This window comes from Podarcis muralis, chromosome 1, assembly GCF_964188315.1.
Source record: "Podarcis muralis chromosome 1, rPodMur119.hap1.1, whole genome shotgun sequence".
NCBI classification, from domain to species: Eukaryota; Metazoa; Chordata; class Lepidosauria; order Squamata; family Lacertidae; genus Podarcis; species Podarcis muralis.
In genome coordinates this window covers 119627370-119647579 of record NC_135655.1, presented here as the reverse complement: position 1 = coordinate 119647579, position 20210 = coordinate 119627370, and the positions used below count along the sequence as shown (strand labels likewise).

Genomic DNA, 20210 nt, shown 5'->3' with positions numbered 1-20210 from the left:
AGGTACAGGTGGCTATATCCAAGTGAATTACACTCAGGGTGGGGCCCACTGAAATCACACCAAATACGATTCAGTGGGATACAACTCAGGCAATTCCAGCTGGTCCACTCATGGCCTTACTTAACAGCTGGTTTGCATGCATGTATTTCTTGTGTGGTTACTATACACTAAGGTAAAAGGTAAGGTTTCCATGCATTCTGGTTTCCATCATCTTGTGCAAGAAGTGGTTTTGTCATGCTGGCCACATGACCTGGAAAAGCTGTCTGTGGACAAACGCCGGCTCCCTTGGCCTGAAATCGAGATGAGCGCCACAACCCTATAGTTGCTAGTCGCTTTTGACTGGAGTTAACCGTCCAGGGGTCCTTTACCTTTTATACGTTAATGCATTTGAAAGTCTGAATCATTTACTCCACCCTGTTCAAAACATCTCCACGGTGTCTGGTTTTATGCCAAATAGCGGCTGTCACCAAAAAACAAGCCTTTCTCATGCAGTTTCTTGAACTGGCTTCAGGTTGGCAGTTGTCATGAAGAGCAATTTATTAATCTGTAATCCTAACAGTGGCTGGTACCATGTTATGTGGGAGAAATGAAACCATCAACAGGTTAAAATGTTTTTTTTTAAAAATCAAACACTGGGAAAATCCAGAAAATAGCTCCTCAAACACTGACGTATCTAATAGATCAGATATAATAATACTGAACATTTACATAGTTCTTTTAACCATTCAAAGAATGTATTTTCAAGTATAACCCTTACAAGAGCTCTTTAAGCCAAGTAATTATTATGCTTCAAATTGCACATCAGAAGAATGAGGCTTAGAAAGAGTGGCTTGCTTAAGACCACCTAGTGCGGTTTTGCCACATGTGAAATTTGAATGAGGGACTATCCCGATTCACACCTTAAGCTATGTACACACGGTAGATTTTAAAGCGCGTGCACACCCACCAATAATTTTAGGAACTGTAGTTTCCCCCCAAAGAGCTGCAATTCCCAACACACTTAAACTACAGTTCCCATTATTCTTCCTAGAGGAGGGAGGGACAGAGGTGCTTTAAATGTATATGCAGCTTCACTCCCCTGGGCTGCAATCTTAAACCCACTTACTCGGGAGTAAGTCCCACTCACTTTAATATAACTTGGTTCTTTGTAGATATGCTTAGGACTGCACCGTTTTGCCATCACAACTCTTTTGCACCTTCAGATGCGGCGGCAAATCTTTGGCTCTCCAAATGATTCAACTCCCAGCAGCCCCAGGCAGCATGGCGAGGAATCAGGATTGAGGGGAGCTCTAATCCAGCAACATATGGAGGGCCAAGTTTTCCTTGCACTGTTACATACGTACCTTGGATCCTGAATGCCTTGCAAGTCAAACGTTTTGGCTCCCGAACGCCACAAACCCAGAAGTGAGGGTTCCGGTTTGCGAACGTTCTTTGGAACCCAAACGTCCGACGGGGCTTCCGATTGGCTGCATGAGCTTCCTGCAGCCAATCAGAAGCCACGCTTTGGTTTCCAAATGTTTTGGAAGTCAAACGGATTCCATTCGACTTCCAAGGTAAGACTGTATTGTCGGAACTCCGTTTGACCGAGCTGATAAGGCTCATCTTCGGAATCGCCTCCCAACGATTAACTGACGACCCGATCCTTTGATAAGGCCTCAGGCACGTTGTCCCAGCAGAGCTTCAAAGCAGCACGGAAGGATGAGATAGTAAGAGCTACATTGCTATGCTTTATTTTCTAGCTACGCAAAGAAATATACATCCTCTCCCTGTAAGAGCAGAGAGCAACAGAACAAAGGAAACAAGAAACCACTAACGTCACATCCCGTCTCCCTTCCCGTGAGACTTGAAGGTCTCTGGAATGTAAACAGAGTCCTGTGACTCCCAGCAGCTGCTCAGTGATAAGAACAGAAACTAACATGTATATCTATGCTTGGCGCAACACTGACTACGGCTAGTCAACCACCACCATACCGTTTGCTTACCTGATGTGTCCAATTAGCTCGATCAACTTGTGGCTGAAGAAATACGCAGTCAGTTCGGACACGTGACTCAGGACGGAGCAGACCCCGAAGAGAGTGGTGGTGCCGTTCAGGTCCTCCAAGTGCCAGTAAAGGAAGGTGAAGACAAATCCGTACCCAAAGCCCATGAACCAAGCCACAAAGAGCACGGAGCCATATTGGATACTGCAGAGCAGCTTTATCAAGTCCCAGAAACTAAAGGAGGGCGACTGGCTCGTGTCACTCGGGGTCTCGTTGGAGGAGTCGTGGGAGGAGTTCCTGTCCGCCTGGGAGACGTCCCCTTCTTTGCTTTGGTTGTCCTCTTGCTTGTAGTGGTTGTAGTGGAACCGGAACTGGGTGGCCACGATCAAGGAGAGCGTCATCAGCACGCCAAAGACGATGAAAACAATCCTGTAGTTCTTGTACTCCGGGGCTTTGCAGCCTTGCCCTTCGATGAGCACATCGATGCGGGTGGCGTCGATGCCGATTCCTACGGAGAGCATGGCCAGGCCCCAGCCCAGAGAGCCCCACATGCGCTGGAGCCCGTAGCGATCTCGGTGCTTGCCAAGGTACTGCAGGGTCACCGTGTCCACAATTGTGACCGACGAGGCGCTGAAAAACTCCCCTATGATAACAACCATCAGGATGAGCAGGAAGATGGCCTCCACTTCCTGGTGGTCGTAGACGAGAGTGGCAGCCCCAGTGGTGGCAGCGGGAGGCACCGTCGGACGGGTCAAATTCCCCAACGACCCGGCAGTAACGATGCCTTTCGGAGTACTGGGAGTAACCACGCTCTCTTCGGCCCTCAACGCGTTCCGCGTGGTCAGAGGGAATGTAGTTTCAGGAGGAGTTGAGCTCACCGCCGCCAAGCTATAAGGAGAAACGTCTCTTTTCCTCCGGCCCTCCGGTGACGCGGCCCGGGCGGTAGGAATCGCCGAAGGGAGGGAGACGTTTTGCGTGGTTGCCGTCGAGAGGTGGCTGGCGTTGGTGGGAGAGACTGGCGGCGGGAACTTTGGTACGCACCTCAAGGTAGCCGGTTTGACGAACCCGATTCCCAAATTGAACAGCACCCAGCACAGGAGGGAGAAGAGGAGGACGACTTTCCCTTTTTTGAAGCGGTCCGCCACCACGCCCCAGAACGGAGCGCTGCAGAACTCAATGAAGTACCTGATACCCACCAGCAGCCCGCTCTGGCTGGGCGTCATGCCCAGTTGCTTGTAATACACTGGAAGCAGCGGGTAGAGCGAACCGTAAGCAGCGTAAAAGAAAAAATAAAAGACTTTGGAGATCAGGAGATCGTTGTTCACTTTGACACAGTGCTTTTCGAGCCAATCCAGCTCCTCGTCCGGAATGGTGGTGGTGGTCTCTGTCGAAGGTGTATCGCTTCGGGTTTGGGGGTCTGGCTCCTTCGAAATCCCATTGAAAGGGTCAGCGAGCACATACTTCCTCTTTTGCTCCTCTTCATCATCGGTTAAAATGGCTACTTTGTCGTCGGCTGCCATGGCTTACTGTCAGCATCAGCTACGTGCCCAGATCTCCAAACTTTAATTGAAGTAGCCTGTGGAAACACACAAGAATCACCACGGTTAAAACACCATGCTTAAATACAGGCTAAAATATAGACCAGGGACGGAGAACAAGGCAACGGCCAGACGTTGCTGGACTACAACTCCCATCAACCCCAGCCAGAATGGCCAACAGTCATGGATTTTGGGAAATGTAGTCCAATAATTTCCAGGGGGCCACAGGCTCCCCATTGTGATATACTCATTTCCTATGGAATAAAATATGTCTTTTATCATTTATGGCTACAGTTAGGATCTTAAACAGGACTTTAGGACTATTAGCCCTTACTTACAGAGATATGGCAGCAATGAATAACTCGATTTTTTACTAACAACTTTGATCCCTCCTACAGTAACATAAGACCCTTGCAACATCTGCAAATACAGAACTAATAAACATCTGCATGCAATTGTCAAAAAAATCTCCAGTTCTTATTATATGAATGACAGTACTCCAATAAGGAAAGGACAAAGGATTATTAAAGATAGGTACCTGAAGTGTCTCTATGAGAAATCAATGCCAAAGTTTATTTATGTATCATTAATTACTTATTAAATTTCCACCTTCCTTCCAAAGGAGCCCAGCGCAGCAACCAACAAGGGATAAAACAGTAAAATCACAATAAAAAAGTGTCTTTTAAACAATTTCAATACCGATGCAGCCTGGGAAACATCTCAACCTAGAAGGCTTGTTGAAAGAGAAAGGTTTTCAGCAGGTGTCGAAAAGACAACAGAGATGGCACCGGTCTACTATATAAATTCAATTAATAATAATAATAATAATAATAATCAACAGGGTAGGTGCTACCACACTAAAGGCCCTGTTCCTACATTTTGCAGAACAGATCTCCTGTTAAGTTGTTATTCACAGGAAGCCATACTGTGCAGAGTACAGTGAAGGGATGATATGATCTTTCAGGTATGATTATTTATCAGTCAGGAAGAATATTATGGATCGACAGCAAAGAAAACGTGCTCTAATTCTTTTGGAGGGATGACATTACCTCTTCTGGCTACAACCCTTTGTGCCACATTGAAGGCTGTTCTGGTTGATACCACAAAAGTAAGGCCTATTAATAATATCAGTGAGTCTCAGGTTGGGGCCTGATTTATTTATTTTTAGTGACAGTTAACAGTGTTGGCTCTGCTTCTACAAAACTCACAGGTGTTCAGTACCTGGGGGTGGGGGGTGGGAATGGGAACAGGCCACAGAATTCATACTATAAAGGGAAGAAATGAATCGTGCTAAAAAGTGAGGGAACAGTTCCTAGCAGGGTAGATAAAAGTCAATGTTTTTTTTTTAAAAAAAAAGGATTTTTTTTTAAATTTAAATGGATTTTTTGGTTTAAATTTATTATTTTAAATTTAAATTAGATTTTTAAATTAAATGCTTTTGGAGGAAAAAAATCTTTCTAAAGATAGTTTTCTATTTAAGTTATATTATAGTCCAAAGGCTATTCATCAGGAAATAAGGATTTGTTTTAAGTTTTTCCTGTGTGCTGAAACTCACTCTAAGTTTTTTAGTTTTTTTAAAAGGTTAAACCACATCAGTTAACAAACATGGATACATATGCTGTAATGTTTTTGTTTTAGTTAAATAAATTGTTTAAATTGTTATTCAGGAAATGATTATTTTTCTCCTTCCAATAAAGCACAGCAGAAAAGTTGTCCAAATATAAACAGCTAACTTATTAAACCTTACAAGAATTATCTAAGTATTTCTAATAGTATAACCAAATCAGTAATTTTTGATATAAAAATGTAAAAACTACTCTGGAAAGTTCGTATTCCAGAAATGAAACCTTCATCTGGTTGTAAATATTAAGATTATACCAGCAGGAATGGTCTTTCTGTAAAAAATATATATATTTAAATCAAGTCTTACTGACTAGTGATTTAAATCGTGATTTAAATCAATTTCATTTAAATCAAATCCACCCTGGTTCCTAGAAACCTGGCAGGGCTTTTCACCTCAGGAGAAGGGAGCAAAAGAGCCCAAGTCAATAAGCATGCAGCTTTCGCGAGCTTTTTCAGTCCTTTCCACATTCCTATACAAAATTACTGGATCCGTACTTCTTAGACTTTTGGGCACGTCAGAAAAATCAAAATGGGAGATGGTCTGGGTTCAAATGCCACTCTTTTGTTGTTGTCGCTTTCATTTTCTGAGGAACCATTGCAAAAAAAAGGGGAGTGTGCCCATAGGGACAAACTTCCTGTTTCATCACACTCAAATAATAATAATAATAATAATAATAATAATAATAATAATAATAATAATTTATACCCTGCCCATCTGGCTGGGTTCCCCCAGCCACCCTGGGCAGCTCCCAACAGAATATTTAAGAACACGACGAAACATCAGACATTAAAAACCTCCCTAAACAGGGCTGCCTTCAGATGTCTTCTAAAAGTCAGATGGTGGTTTATCACCTTCAAAGCCTGACTCTGCCCTCCTCACAACCACAATCCCATGAAAGGATTGCCCAGATAGGGCTACAGCCTCCCACAAACTCCATAAAAATCAAATTTTCAGAATAGGTTTTCACGGCCAGAGCCCACAGTATCCCAAAGCCCCTTATGAACATGGTCAGGTTAAAATCAGTTGCAATTATGATGCAGGACTTGGTACCATGATGAGATGAATGAGACATTATTAAGAAGTCCAGATCCAAAATCCGAATAGATTTTGCTGTGCTATCCAAAATCCGTGGCAAAACCATGAAGCCTATACCGCTTCCTTTTAGATTAGATCTATCTGTTTTAGGCACTAGATTCTCAGTTCTTCACAAGATTAATCAATAAAGATTAGGCTAACAGATCAGTCAAATATGACTCAAATACTGAGTCAGGTTTTTTTTTTTTAAAAAGCATTAACTTTATTAGAACAGCAACAACAAAGAAGAATTAGTGCTTAAGTCTTCAAGGGCCTTGGTATTTCTGCCAACTCCTTAATAGTAATTTGAAACAATCAAATTAGCTTTTATAACATCATAATGTGGGAATGTCATCCAACTGGCAAGCTTTCTGGAGATGTATAAATTAGTTTAATAACAAAACAAGAACCAATGGCAATCTCTTCACTTGTATTATTATGGGATGGGCAAAATGAAGGCGGATTGGATAAAGTACTGTATTGATTCTATTATTTTTTGCTAGCTGCCTGGATGTTTTTCGCAAGACATATTTAGAAGAGCTAAATAAGGATGGTAAAATCTGGCCCATGGCTACTGATGACAAATTAACTCAAAAATTAAGATATAGTAGAGTAGAAAAAAATATATAATATTCATTTTCAAAAACTAGGCAAAAAAAATTATTTTATGACAACAATGTTTAAATGCCTCTAGGGAAAAATGGCACTATTTGGAATTCTTAATAACTCTTCAGCTTCAAGTGAGAATATCATAAAACTCTGAGGACAATATCCTGATATTACAAAGAAAACATTTTATTTTTATTTTTAGAAAGGGCATACTACTACCCTCCAATAGCAATAATTATCCTTCTCCCCAGGGACTGTAAATGCAACAACCCCAATTTGTATTGTTTGGGTATGTTTAATTTTAATTCCATTGTATGCTTTCTGCTTCGTTTCCTTATTTCGTATATGTTATAAGTTAATGTTGTGTGTTACAGAATGATATGTTTCGATTAAATAAAAATAAAAATTATAATGAATTCTTTTTACTTTCCACAGTGCTAGGAAGATTTCTATAAATGCTAACCATTTACCGAACATTTTTATTTTATACAGGAACACCAGGTCAATCTATCGTTTCCCAACCTGGTGCTCTCCAGAGACTACAATTCTCTTTAAACCGTTTTTGCACAGCCATGTCATGTTTGGACTGATCAGAGTTGTAAATACAGAAAAACTTCAGTGTGCCAGGTTGCAGAAGCCTGGCCTATAATTGCATGGTTTTTTGTTTTGTTTTAATGAAATTTAAAAAGAGCAGAAATAATGCAAAATACAGCAACCATTTTAAAGGAAGCTGAAAAAAGCTACACCACGGTATTCTTGGCTTTGTAGAATATTTATGAAGATTTGACTGCAATCAAATATTAAGTAGTTAACTAACTGGTCAACCGCCAATATTTGACTGGTCAATTGACCAAATGAAATTCCTTCTATAGATTCTCTTAGAAAGCTAGAACTACTGATAGTTTTGCTCAACTCTTTCAGGAAACCATACGGTTTCTATTTCGTAACATCTACCCTGGTTACCGATGACAGTGTGGTTTTCTACATGCGCTGAAATACAACTCCCTAAACCTCTGAAGGAAATTATGATTTCTCAGAAGTTTCTGCAAAGGAACTGAAAAAATTAGGGGAATACAGTCATACCTCGGATTGCAAACGTGATCCGTGTGGGAGGCACTTTCGCAATCTGCAGCATTCGCAACCCGCAGCGCTGCGTCTGCGCAAGCGTGTAGCGCGATTCGGTGCTTCTGCACATGTGCAAAGCGCGATTTAGCGTTTCTGTGCATGTGCCGAAACCCATTACGGTACTTCCGGGTTTGGCATGGTCCGCAACCCGAAAACGCGCAACCCGAAGTATGACTGTACTGCTGGTATTGGATGATCGAAAAACCATTAGAAGCCTTGAGTAGAGACCCCTGCCTTATTTTAAAGCCATTATACATTTGTGAATGAGCTCTTGCTGCTAAACCTAAGTCACTAGTTGCATCATCACCATCATTATTATTATTATTATACCCTGCCCATCTGGCTGGGTTTCCCCAGCCACTCTGGGTGGCTCCCAACAGAATATTAAAAACACGATCAAACATCAAACATAAAAAACTTCCCTAAACCTAAGATGAATGTCAGATACAGAGTTAGGCTGCCTAAGCTGTCCTAATACTTGCGGTGCAAGCTTCTCTTTGCAATGCATGCATTTGCATAACTCTGTGGGTTTTGTTGTTGTTGTTTTTTAATGGAAATTCAGGATTTGTAAGGATGAGGCAACGCTGGAACAATCTTATTAACTGCAAATACGGTGATACCGAAGTTTCTGATTATATATAGTTGTATTTATTTATTTTATTGCACTTTACCATAAGGTGCTTTTTCTTACATTCTAGGTAAAACCAAACCTTGCAGTCATTTTCACCACAGGCAATGGGTGGGGGGCGGGAATGCCCACCATCACTGATCTTCATCCTCTAGATCAGAGGCCAGCAAACTTTTTCAGCAGGGGGCCGGTCTACTGTCCCTCAGACCTTGTGGGGGGCTGAACTATTTTTTTTTTTGGGGGGGGGGGATGAATGAATTCCTATGCCCCACAAATAACCCAGAGATGCATTTTAAATAAAAGGACACATTCTACACATGTAAAAACAACAGGCAGGCCCCATAAATAACCCAGAGATGCATTTTAAATAAAAGCACACATTCTAGTCATGTAAAAACACACTGATTCCCAGGGCCGGATTTAGAAGGCAATTGGGCCGGATCCGGGCCCCAGGCCTTTGTTTGCCTACCCATGCTCAAGATACTAAAGCAGCAATATCTCTTATCTACCCCGATCGCCCTGAAGTTTAGGTCAGGTTGAACCCAGCAACTTAAAATACACAGTCAACAAAGTAAAATTTGCCTTTTGAACCTATTGATTTCCAGGTGCCTTTCGGGCTTACTGGTTGCATGCAGATGAGCTCCAACAGAGAGCTTACCCCCCTCCCACCAACATGCGAAACTGTCCCTTGCACCTTTCAGAGCTGCTGACCAGAAACCGAGGAAGCCTGGTGAACAGCAGCTATGGGGGGGAAACCCAGAAATGGTGATGTTTAGCCAGCACACCTGGCCATAAGCTCACCCGCAGATTCTTCTGCAAGAGTAAGCAGTGAAGGAAGAACTACGCCGAGCAAATGAAACCAGTGTGCATTACTAAATGTCAACCGGGCACTGACACCTACTTAATAAAAGGGAGCACGTGTTGCAGTATGTGTAAATATCCGTACGGAAGGAGCAAAAATTGGGACCAGCACCACCAGGGCCGGGTTTAGGTTTGAAGAGGCCCTAAGCTACTGAAGGTAATGGGGCCCTTTATATGTCCAGCTGTCCTTTGTCAACAACAAATTGTCGCTGTTCTTGTGTGTGTTGAATATATGCTATATGGTAATTTATGGTCCTACAGTCATACCTTGTTTTGCGACCGGGATCCGTTTCAGCCACTAGCTGAAAAGGACGAAGGGCAAAGCGCCGCGTTTGCGCATGCGCGTGGAGTGGTTTGCGCTTCTGCGCATGCGCAAGCGGCAAACCCGGAAGTAACCCATTCTGGTACTTCCAGGTTTGCTGTGGACGTTCGCCAGAATGGACGCTAGATGAGGAGGACGTTTGCGGAGGTACAGTGGTACCTCAGGTTAAGTACTTAATTCGTTCTGGAGGTCGGTTCTTAACCTGAAACTGTTCTTAACCTGAAGCCGCCGCGCCGCCAGAACACGATTTCTGTTCTCATCCTGAAGCAAAGTTCTTAACCCAAGGTACTATTTCTGGGTTAGCGGAGTCTGTAACCTGAAGCGTATGTAACCCGAGGTACCACTGTATTACTGTAATAGGTATCTAAAGCCATTTGCACATGTTGCCATGCGACCAGTCCATGCAGAATGTAGGCACCCTATATATAGAAATGAGCAAACCAGTGATATTTTAGGGAGCAGGCTAGCAGGCGGGGCCCATTACTTGCATCATAGGAGCCTACACAACACAAAACACTGTTGCTGTATGTAGGTTTGTTTGTTTTTATCTTAAATTTCGGAAATGTACATCATTGGTTTTTTTCTTTAAATTTTTTTGGGGCCCCCAAGAGAGTGTGGCCCTAAGCTATAGCTTGTTTAGCTTATACATAAACCTGCGACTGAGCACCACCGACACTTAACAGCAGAACCTATTAGTCACATGTCAGTTTTAGACGATCCTTCAAGGGACTTGGAAGCACAACCTCGTTGACTCAAAAGGAAGTCCCTTCGAGCTCTGTGGGGTTTTTTCTTCCTAATATACGTGCTTCAGACTGAAGCCTCGCTCAATGGAAATAATTATACCCTCGCCGCTTACAATGGCAGTGTAGCCTCGCCGAAAGTCAGCACAATCACATCAGCACAAATTATCATTCTTAAAGAACCCAACCTCCACTCTGGGGCTTAATTCCTAACAAATAAAAAAGAGTTTAAAAGACAGGTTTATGGGCCGTTCGGCTTTCAGCCTTCCAGAAAATTAATTTCCCATCTGAACTGCCATTACGAACAGTCTGTGTTATAAAAGCACTGCTATTCATTAACGCAACTATGTGGGTCTCTCTAGCAACACATACAAATCCACAAGTTAAGTGATTCATGAAAGCCTACCTTAGCTTTGACTTCTTCAAGCCACCAGTGTCTGAAATTTAGTGATTTGCCCATTGGCCAGTACTGTGACATCTATTATTACCTCACAGCCCACCATCTCATCCCCCCATTTGCCTCTGGTCAGTGGGTACTGGTGACTTGTCAGGTTGAAGGCAGGGGTATGAAGTCAACAGCCCCTTAGGCAAGCTTGACCTCCAACCACATGAACCACAAATGAGATGATCAGCAGCACTCACGTCATGACTTTTTTTATTAAAAAAAAATTAAAATTAAAATTAAATATCAGTCACCAATTAACATGTCTATTCTCAGGTAACTGGGTATAGGATTGCAGCCTGAATAAATGTTGCAGCTTTACTAACTAGATTTCGGAAAAGCATCTCTCTCTAAAAAAGGTTCTCTGTTTTATTCAAAAGGGGGGGAAACAAGGGTTTATAAGTGGCACAAAATAATATTTTAACCAGACAGGAACTGGAATATAGGAAATATCCCTGGCGACAAATGCAACATATATCACACCGGGTTGGATATATTTTACGATATTGTTGCTAGATTGTTTTCGCAGCCCACCTAGGCTTCGCACGGCATTTTACAGCATTGGTGTGAAATTAAAGTGAGAAACTTCTGGGAACTCGCAGGTGGGACTAGGTTATTTTCTTAACCACCAGTTTTTCATCCTAAGGAAATGCTTCGAGCTAAATCAAGATAAGAAAAGCTCTTCCCTGCACATTAGGAAATACCTAGACGTTACAACACAGCCAATGGCGCTGCCGCTAGCATGACTGGATGGAACAATTATGCATGCAAAACTGCCAAGGGTTGAAGAGAAAGCTTGAGGGAAATTTTCCACCCGAAACAACAACATAGAGCATAATCCCAGAGCGTAATCCCAGCATAAACCTAGCTTACAGGTGCAACAGCAGAATGCCTAGGCGTGCTTTTTTAAATAACAAAAATACAAAGCTGAAAATGAATGAACTGCAGCTAAAATATTATGTTCATTTTTCAAGTGGTCTAGTCCTTCCCCTGCCCCCATATTCTTAAGAGGGTCTCTTCTCCAGTCAGCAGAGAGTAGCTAGAAGTGGGGAGGCAGAAAAAGGTCCTCTTTTCCTTCCACTCTGAAGTTTTAATCTGAAATCTTAGGTGCAGTACTGCACCCAGAAACTGCTCGCACTAATGAAATACCCTGTTGCAAAATGCACCCAGAACAATGGGAGTTTCGAACACTGGGTGCAGATGTGGCCTTAGCCTTCAGCAATCTAGTAGGGTGGTAGATACTTTGGGAATATTTGGGGGGGAAACTGTCCATCGTTCCTCTTCAAAACTTTAGGCTACAGGTGGCGGACCTGTGACTCTCTAGGTATAGCTAGGATTCCAATTTCCTAGTGTTGTCTGTCCCTGGCGCTTGCTTGGTTCCCTATCCCAAACGAATAATTGCAATACAACAGGTAATGACAAAGAGATTCTCAGTCTCCAGCCTCTCTCCTTCAAGAAAAAACACCATTCGGCAAACATCCGGACTGAAATGCTAATTCGATGAAGTTGGAACCACAACACTCACAAATGGGAACTAACACGGCCAGTTTGGTCAGTCTTCCTAATCATTTTTCAAAAAATATTATGTTAATTAAAAGAGATACAGCCTCCTTTCAGCCTCATGTGCTTGTTTTCAAAACACTCACAAATGACTCTATCCTCTTGACTTCTGATGCCCTGCTGAGGGGCATGGAGGAAGCCATTTAGCTTGTTAAAAATAAAACTCATTAGGGCCGACCTATTTGAACGTTGCGGCAATAAAAAACGCTACAGTGGCTATTATGCAGCTAAAATAAAACTAAGGTGGGTGAGTGCGATAGTGAGAATGCAGGCAAAGTCCCATGAAAGTGTTTTACCTTTGTGCACAAAAGCCCTCCGATATTTTAGCTGCTTTTACAAGCAACAGCACCACTTTTGCAAATGACACCGGTAGCAGCAAGGATGACACACAGAGAGATGTTGTTTCCTTTTAGTAAACGCAAGCTCACGATTGGCTGCCTTTCTCTAATTAGCCCTCTCTTCCCATGTTAACAACCGCCCAGTTGCTTTTGCAACGTTTTCTCTTTGCACTGGCAATTACATTTGCGGAAGTCCCCGGCAGGAAAACGCCGGCTCCCTGGCACATCACAAAAACAAACAGGAGTCGGGTTTATTAACAGCCCCGCTGTCCCTCAAAAATCCAGAGGATCTGGTGGAGCAGTGGGAAATGATGCCCGTCTGATCCTCTTGTTAAATAATTTAATTTTGGTACTCATTTAATGTTTTGTTTTTTTCAATTCTCCCTCTGCACTTAAAACTTAAGCACTTAACACAGAAGCAGGGGGCCAAGGATAACAGCAGCAGGAGCAATAAGCCAGAATTCAGGACCATAGAGTTTGCATTGTCATCATCATTATTATTATATATTATATTTGCATACCGCCCTTCATCCAAAGATCACAGGGCGGTTCACAACGGAAAAAGACAAAATGAGAACACGAATTGTACGTAGAGCGTAACGCCAGGACTGTACACACTTGACCTGGAGGCAGGTCCCAAAGCACTCCGACGAGTTTTCCTTTTGAGGAGACAGTGGGCAGGCTTGATCCATTGACAGTAGCTTATTAACTCCCGTGTATGTCTGTGCGTGTGAATTCAACCACTCTGCCCTGTGCTGCGTTCCCAGGACATATAGTGAGGATTGCAACGCACGTCAAATTATTTTCTAAGGAACTTAAATAATGTCACAAACATCCATCACAGACACACCAGGGGTGCCAACTTTAATAAAATATTGGGGATGCCCAGGTAAGCCATGCCCCACATAATCAATCACATGACACGGCGCACGCAACCTATTTGAACGGGAATGCCCATTAACTTTGGGGAGGCTGGCCCCCTCAAATATTTTAGGGGGGGGGGACAAAGACCTCTCAGGCCTTAGGGGTTGGCTCCTATGCACCCATCTTCCTTCCAAACCACAGCAGCCAACTCCAGGGGGCTGTGGGTGCTTCACCATAATAATATATTTTTGGGGACTGGGAACCTTCCCCCGCCCCAGAAAAAAAGTCAATGGGCAAAGTTGCAGGCAACCACAATCTTCGGCATGGGGTGGCACCTATGTTCCAAACCTACAGAAGGAGCCCACCCTGACTATGCAGGAGAAACGATGTTGAGGAGATATGGAAGGTGTTTGTAGAATTTTGTACTGTTAAAAGGGAAAGGGGTCAAACCATCAAAAGGTGTTGAAATTTTGGGAGGTTGGATAGCTCCAATGGAATGGTCTCTCAGGGGTGGGCGTGCACATTTTTATTCTTAATTTATTCTTATTACTTTGTCAAAATAACAAAACAAAAAGGAGCCCGTCCTAGAGTTTGCCAGGGGTCCCTTATTGGAAGGTATGGCCTCCCCAGATTACTATTTCTCTTTCACACTGAGAGAGACACATACACATTCGGGTTCCTCCACGCCACGCCTCTGCCATTCCAATAATAATAATAATAACAATAAACCACAAGAGCCAACTCCAGGGGGCCGTGGGTGCTCCGGCACCCACAATAATATATTTGTGGGGACTTGGCACCCTCCACTCAAAAAAGAGTCAATGGGCAAAGTTGCAGGAATCCACATACTTCGGCGTGGGATGGCACCTGTGTTCCAAACCCACCCTAGAGTTTGCCAGGGGTCCCTTATGGGAAGGTATGGCCTCCCCAGATTATTATTTCTCTTTCACACGGGGAGAGATTGATTCGGGTTCCTCGACGCCACGTCTCTGCCATAATAATAATAATAATAATAATAATAATAATAATAATAATAGCAGCAGTAGCGGCGGCAGCAGCAGCAGCAGCAGCTGGGGAGCAGCTCCACCCGCCAGCCCTTCCCTCAGCCTTTTGTTCCTTCTCCGCAAGGCGCAAGGGCAGCGCGCGCCTCTCCGCGCTCGCCTTCGCCGGGGAAGAGGAGGCGGAGAGGCGAGGAGGGGCGCGCGGAGGCAGAGACTCACCTCGGCTCGGCGAGGGGGGCGCTAGGCTCGCTAGGCTCGCTAAGCGACTGCAGCTGGGGGTTGGGGCGGCGGCGACGGCGGCCCTGGCAGCCCTGGCGTCGGCGCCTCGAGTGCTGCTGCTGTTGCTGGACGGCGGCGGCGGCGGCGGATGGCGAGCGTGGCGCACCATCTCCTGCTCGCCTCGGCGCGTCTGGCTGGCTGGCTGGCTGACCCCGGTCGCGCCCCAGAACACCGGCGCCCTGCAGGGCCCGCCTCCCCGGGCTGCTGCACGCTGATGCTGGAGAAGGAGGAGGAGGCTTCGCCGGCTGCCGGAGCACCGCCTCGTCCGCCCGTCTCTCGGGGGACCCGCCGGGGAGGAAAAGGCAGGACCCAGGCGCGCCAGGTGCAGCCCAGCAGCGCTCCGCCTTCGCCGCGCCGCGCCTCTTCCTTGCGCAGCTTTTCCTCCTCCTGCCGCTCTTCCTTACCTTCCTCTAGTCTAGAGTCTAGCGGCTCCTTCTTCTTCTTCTTCGCCTTTTCCGGGTGTTTATAATATTTTTCATCCATCCAATTTCATGCACAAGGCCTTCTTTTCCCCCCAATTTTTTTAATTAGTTTTCACAATATTATAAACAAACAAACACACAAGACAAACAAACATAAATCATAGCCTTATTGAAAATTACAGTTATTAACTTTGTTAAGTGACTTCCTCGCTTCCCCTTGGTTGAATTTCATTGCATGTCCTTTTTCCAAATCCCAATTTTTATGAAATTTAACTTAAACATGCACAAGGCCTTCTTTGAAGGTATCACATCTCCACACTGGTTTATAATGCTTTGCTTGTTGTCATGATTGACAACATAGTCCCACTCGGCGAGTGACCCATGGGAGAAAAAGCGGGAGCTGATGGGTGTTTGCAGCCCTTCAGATATGTAAAAAAAGGATGCTTTCTTTCTAAAGGTATTGTGGAATACTGAACTTTAAAAAAAACAAAAAACCGTATTTTTAAAAAAACATCTTTATTGAAAGTTCAAAAAGTACATAATGCACCAAGCATGGTGAGATATAAATGAAAGGAAAAGAGAAACAGAAACAGTTTTTTAAAACTGTTTTACAACTGTATTTTTACAAAAAGATATAAACGTAGAGGTTTGTGGAATTACAAAAGATGCAAGGCCTCAAAAAGACAATAAAGTGAGTTTTTCTGTGGAATTCATTCCATAACTGGGGGGCCACCACTAGGGAGGAACTCCACTGGCAACATTTCTCAGATACATTAGCCCCTCCCTACGGAAGGTCTTAATGTGTGGAAACAGATGGTTCTTTGAGTATCCTAACCTGATCTAAACCATGAGTAAAGGTAAAGGGACCCCTGACCATTAGGTCCAGTCGTGGCTGACTCTGGGGTTGCGGCACTCATTTCGCTTTACTGGCCGAGGGAGCCAGAGTCCAGCTTCCTGGTCATGTGGCCAGCATGACTAAGCTGCTTCTGGCAAACCAGAGCAGTGCACAGAAACACCGTTTACCTTCCCGCTGGAGCGGTACCTATTTATCTACTTGCACTTTGACGTGCTTTCGAACTGCTAAGTTGGCAGGAGCAAGGACCGAGCAACGGGAGCTCACCCCATCGCGGGGATTCGAACCGCCGACCTTCTGATCGGCAAGTCCTAGGCTCTGTGGTTTAACCCACAGCACCACCCGTGTCCCTTAAACCATAAGTAGAATCATAGAATTGTAGAGCTGGAAGGGTTCCCAGGGGTCATCTAGTCCAACCCCTGCAATGCAAGAATCTCAACACATGATAATTTAAATGTTTCTTTCTTTCTTTCTTTAGTACTTCGCATTGGACCGAGAAAAGGACTGGGAGCTGTCGGCATAGTACAGAGGTAACATGTTTAAAACACAGAGCCCCTCAGTTAATCTAACAGTTGTGTTCCGTAGTAAATGAAGTTTCTGAACTGTTTTCAAAGGCAGCCCCACAACAGTGCACTACAGTAGTCTAATTTGGAGGTTACCAAGCCCAGATAGCTAACCCCAGGCTACGTTTGTCCAAGTGGGGATGCAGCTAAGGCCCAAAGTAAAAATTTATTTGATAGGCAGCATACAGCTACGTATCTAGATTTTTTCTGACTTAATTATAGGCAGAGGGGGGAATCCTTATCAGGAAGGCAGTGCGAGGGAAGAAGGGGGGGGCAATTGTTTCCCTTCCCACCTTGCATGGCTAGAAGTCGGCGGGATGAGATACCCCATCGGAGTCAAGAGAGACTTTCCCCTGAAGCTTCCAAGCTGCACACGGTGTGTGTGATCACGTTGGAGAGGTAATGACAGTTGGCTGATAATTAGAAGCACAAGGTGCCCGAGTGGTATCATTAAGTGAGGAAAAAATCCAGGCACATAGCTTCCAGGTTCTGTTTACTGAATGTTTGCATTCAAGGCTTCTGGTAACAAAAAAATGAATCAAGTCACACCTGCTCCCAAGCTGCAGATCTATTCTATGTAGCCCTATGTAGCGTAGAATGAACACCACGTGCTTGGACAGACGAACCACCCACCCAGAATATATCAGTCTTGATTGGATACAGCTTCAGATTACTGGCTCTCATCCAGACTACAGCCTGCCCATTTCCCTGTGCCTGGAATTATGAAAGCAGGTGGCATGGAGGAATGTTTGGGTCCCCAATTTTATTCCCATTATTATTATTATTATTATTATTATTATTTCCTCCACTTTTGAGCCATTTTAGGGGAACTGATGCTCATAACCATAGGGTTTTTGCGTTTGTTTTTTAAAAATATTTTTTATTAAATTTTCTGTTTCACAATATAGAAAATTCATTTAAACAACCTTAAAATATCAATGACTTCCCTTCTTCCCTGTCCATGGTTCATTTTGCATGGCATAAATACCTGCATATTTTACATAAACTAAACCATTCAGTGTTCCATCAAAACTTATTTACACTGTTGAATTTATCTTAATGCTGCCAACGTTTCCGAGTATACACAGTCCCCCCCCCCATATATTCAATAAACATTTTCCAGTCTTCTTTAAATGTATGTTCTTCTTGTTCTCTTATTCTGTAAATTAGATCCACAAGCTGCTGTGGTCTAAACCACTGAGCCTCATGGGCTTGCCGATCAGAAGATTGGCGGTTCGAATCCCCTCAACGGGTTGAGCTCCTGTTGCTCTGTCCCAGCTCCTGCCAACTTAGCAGTTTGAAAGCACGCCAGTGCAAGTAGAAAAATAGGTACCGCTCTGGCGGGAAGGTGAATGGCGTTTCTGTGTGCTCCGGTTTCCATCATGGTGTTCCATTGCGCCAGAAGTGGTTTAGTCATGCTGGCCACATGACCTGGAAAGCTGTCTACGGACAAATGCCGGCTCCCTCGGCCTGAAAGAGAGATGAGCACCACACCCCATAGTTGCCTTTGACTGGACTTCACCATCCAGGGGTCCTTTACCTTTACCTTTTACCTATTCCATCAGTTTAAGTTGCCATTATTCTTTGGTCGGGACCTCGCTCGTTTTCCATTTTTGGGCTGACAAAACACGGGCCGCCATAGTGGCATACATAAATAACCTTTTTTGACACCTGGGAATTTCCATCTGAATTATCCCCAAGAAAAAGGACTCTGTTTTTTTTTTGTGGTTTTTTTTTTTTTTTTTTTGGAAAGGTGCTTTTAAACATTTTTTTTTCAATTTTTTTAAAAATAATATTTATTCAAAATTTTCATCAATACATAAAAGATCCCCGACCCTAGCCCAAAAAAAGAAAAAATAGAAAAAAGAATAAAAAGAAAAAATACAAATCTCCAATTACAGTTTTTCATTTGCTTAGTTCTTGAACCTCCTCACACCTCCCTTTTTGTATTCTAGTTTAGTTCGTTATTTCAGCAAATTCTTCCCATATTTCTCAATTTTAATTTATATAGTTAATCTCCACACTCTATCTTATTTATTAAACAACATTCCCTTTCCCTCTTTTAAAATAATCTATTATTCAATTTACCTTACCCTATTTAACCTTATCTTATGTTAAAAATCTTAAAATTTCAAAAACACAACATATTCATACATTTTTCCTTAAAAACACTTCTACTAAAGCCAATTTAGTTCCTTTCCGGCAAATCCTTCAAATTTCAATAATATTATTTATTTATTTTCAATTTGTTATAAATAACCATAGAATTGCTCCTCTCCCTGCATTTTCCCCTGCTCCTCATTCAATACTAATAAATAGTGTTTTTTCAATCTCATTTGTTCTTACTTCAATGAACACACTCCCATTTACTAGCATATTCCCACTACTGGTTTGGGAAGAGGCATGTGCACAATGTTGACCACAATCCATATCTATATTGTTGTTTCTTAGGAGGAAATGCTACATTTTTCTGCATTTCCTCCGAAACCAGCTTTGATCCGAATTGAGAAAATGATAGACCCACCTGCATTTTAAGACAGTAATGTGTAAAACATTCTTATTCGATTAATCACGTTGCTTCTCACAAGTCCTTCTGTGGATAACATTTTTTTCAAAGCGATGCTACAAAAATAATGTTGTGTTTTTTTTAGTTTCCTTTTTACAGTGCTTCAAGGCTATTTTTGTTTTTGGATGGGATTCAGCCGCACACTGGCAAATTCAAGTTGCGCAATTAAAACTGATTTGAAGCTCTTGCACAACAACAACAACCCCCACCCAATTCACCCCAGACTTTTGCAATAAGGAAAGTGACAGGAAAATTCACTGGAACGTGTGAGATAACAATTGCTTAATGCAATGTTTATCTGTTTATCTACTTGCACTGGTGCGCTTTCGAACTGCTAGGTTGGCAGGAGCTGGGGCAGAGCCACGGGAGCTCACTCTGTCACACGGATTCAAACCGCCGACCTTACAATTGGCAAGCCCAAGAGACGCAGGGGTTTAGACCACAGTGCCACCCATGTCTCCGGAGTAGGCATGTGTACTGTACACATGCACACCGGAAGATAAAACACCTCATAACTTGCTTTTTCTCCCATTGTAAATCTCAGCCCATGGGCAATCAGACACCATCTTCTCAGTCCATTGGTGGAAGTAGTTGCAAAACGTCATAGCACAATAAACAGAGGGGTACCAGTTGGTCCTTAAAGATATGACTAGACTCACTCTCTTTGCTGCTACAGACTAGATCTTCTGGAATTTGTCTCTGAGGAAGGGCAGAGTTCGCTCTATTTGTGTAGCAAGGCAGAGACATCCACCCTTACTAAATAAACGTTGGGAGCGGCCTGGTTGCCAAGGAAGGGTGGTTGCTGGTTCCTTGCCTAGGATG

General features: G+C 43.4%; 1 protein-coding gene across 3 annotated transcripts in view; it reads right to left on the bottom strand.

Annotated features, from left to right (window-relative positions):
- The window catches only part of MFSD6 (major facilitator superfamily domain containing 6), a 42954-nt gene extending 27993 nt beyond the window's left edge, over nucleotides 1–14961 (bottom strand). For all 3 annotated transcript variants that reach the window (XR_003709132.2, XM_028750504.2, XM_028750519.2), the window contains exons 1-2: nucleotides 14925–14961; nucleotides 1983–3555 (exon numbers count right to left, since the gene is read on the bottom strand). Coding sequence is in view for 2 of the 3 variants with exons in the window: in XM_028750504.2 (XP_028606337.1) it covers nucleotides 1983–3499 (1517 nt within the window). In the remaining variant the exon portion in view is untranslated. The remainder of the gene's footprint in view (nucleotides 1–1982; nucleotides 3556–14924) is intronic.
- Between the last annotated feature and the right edge of the window lie 5249 nt (nucleotides 14962–20210).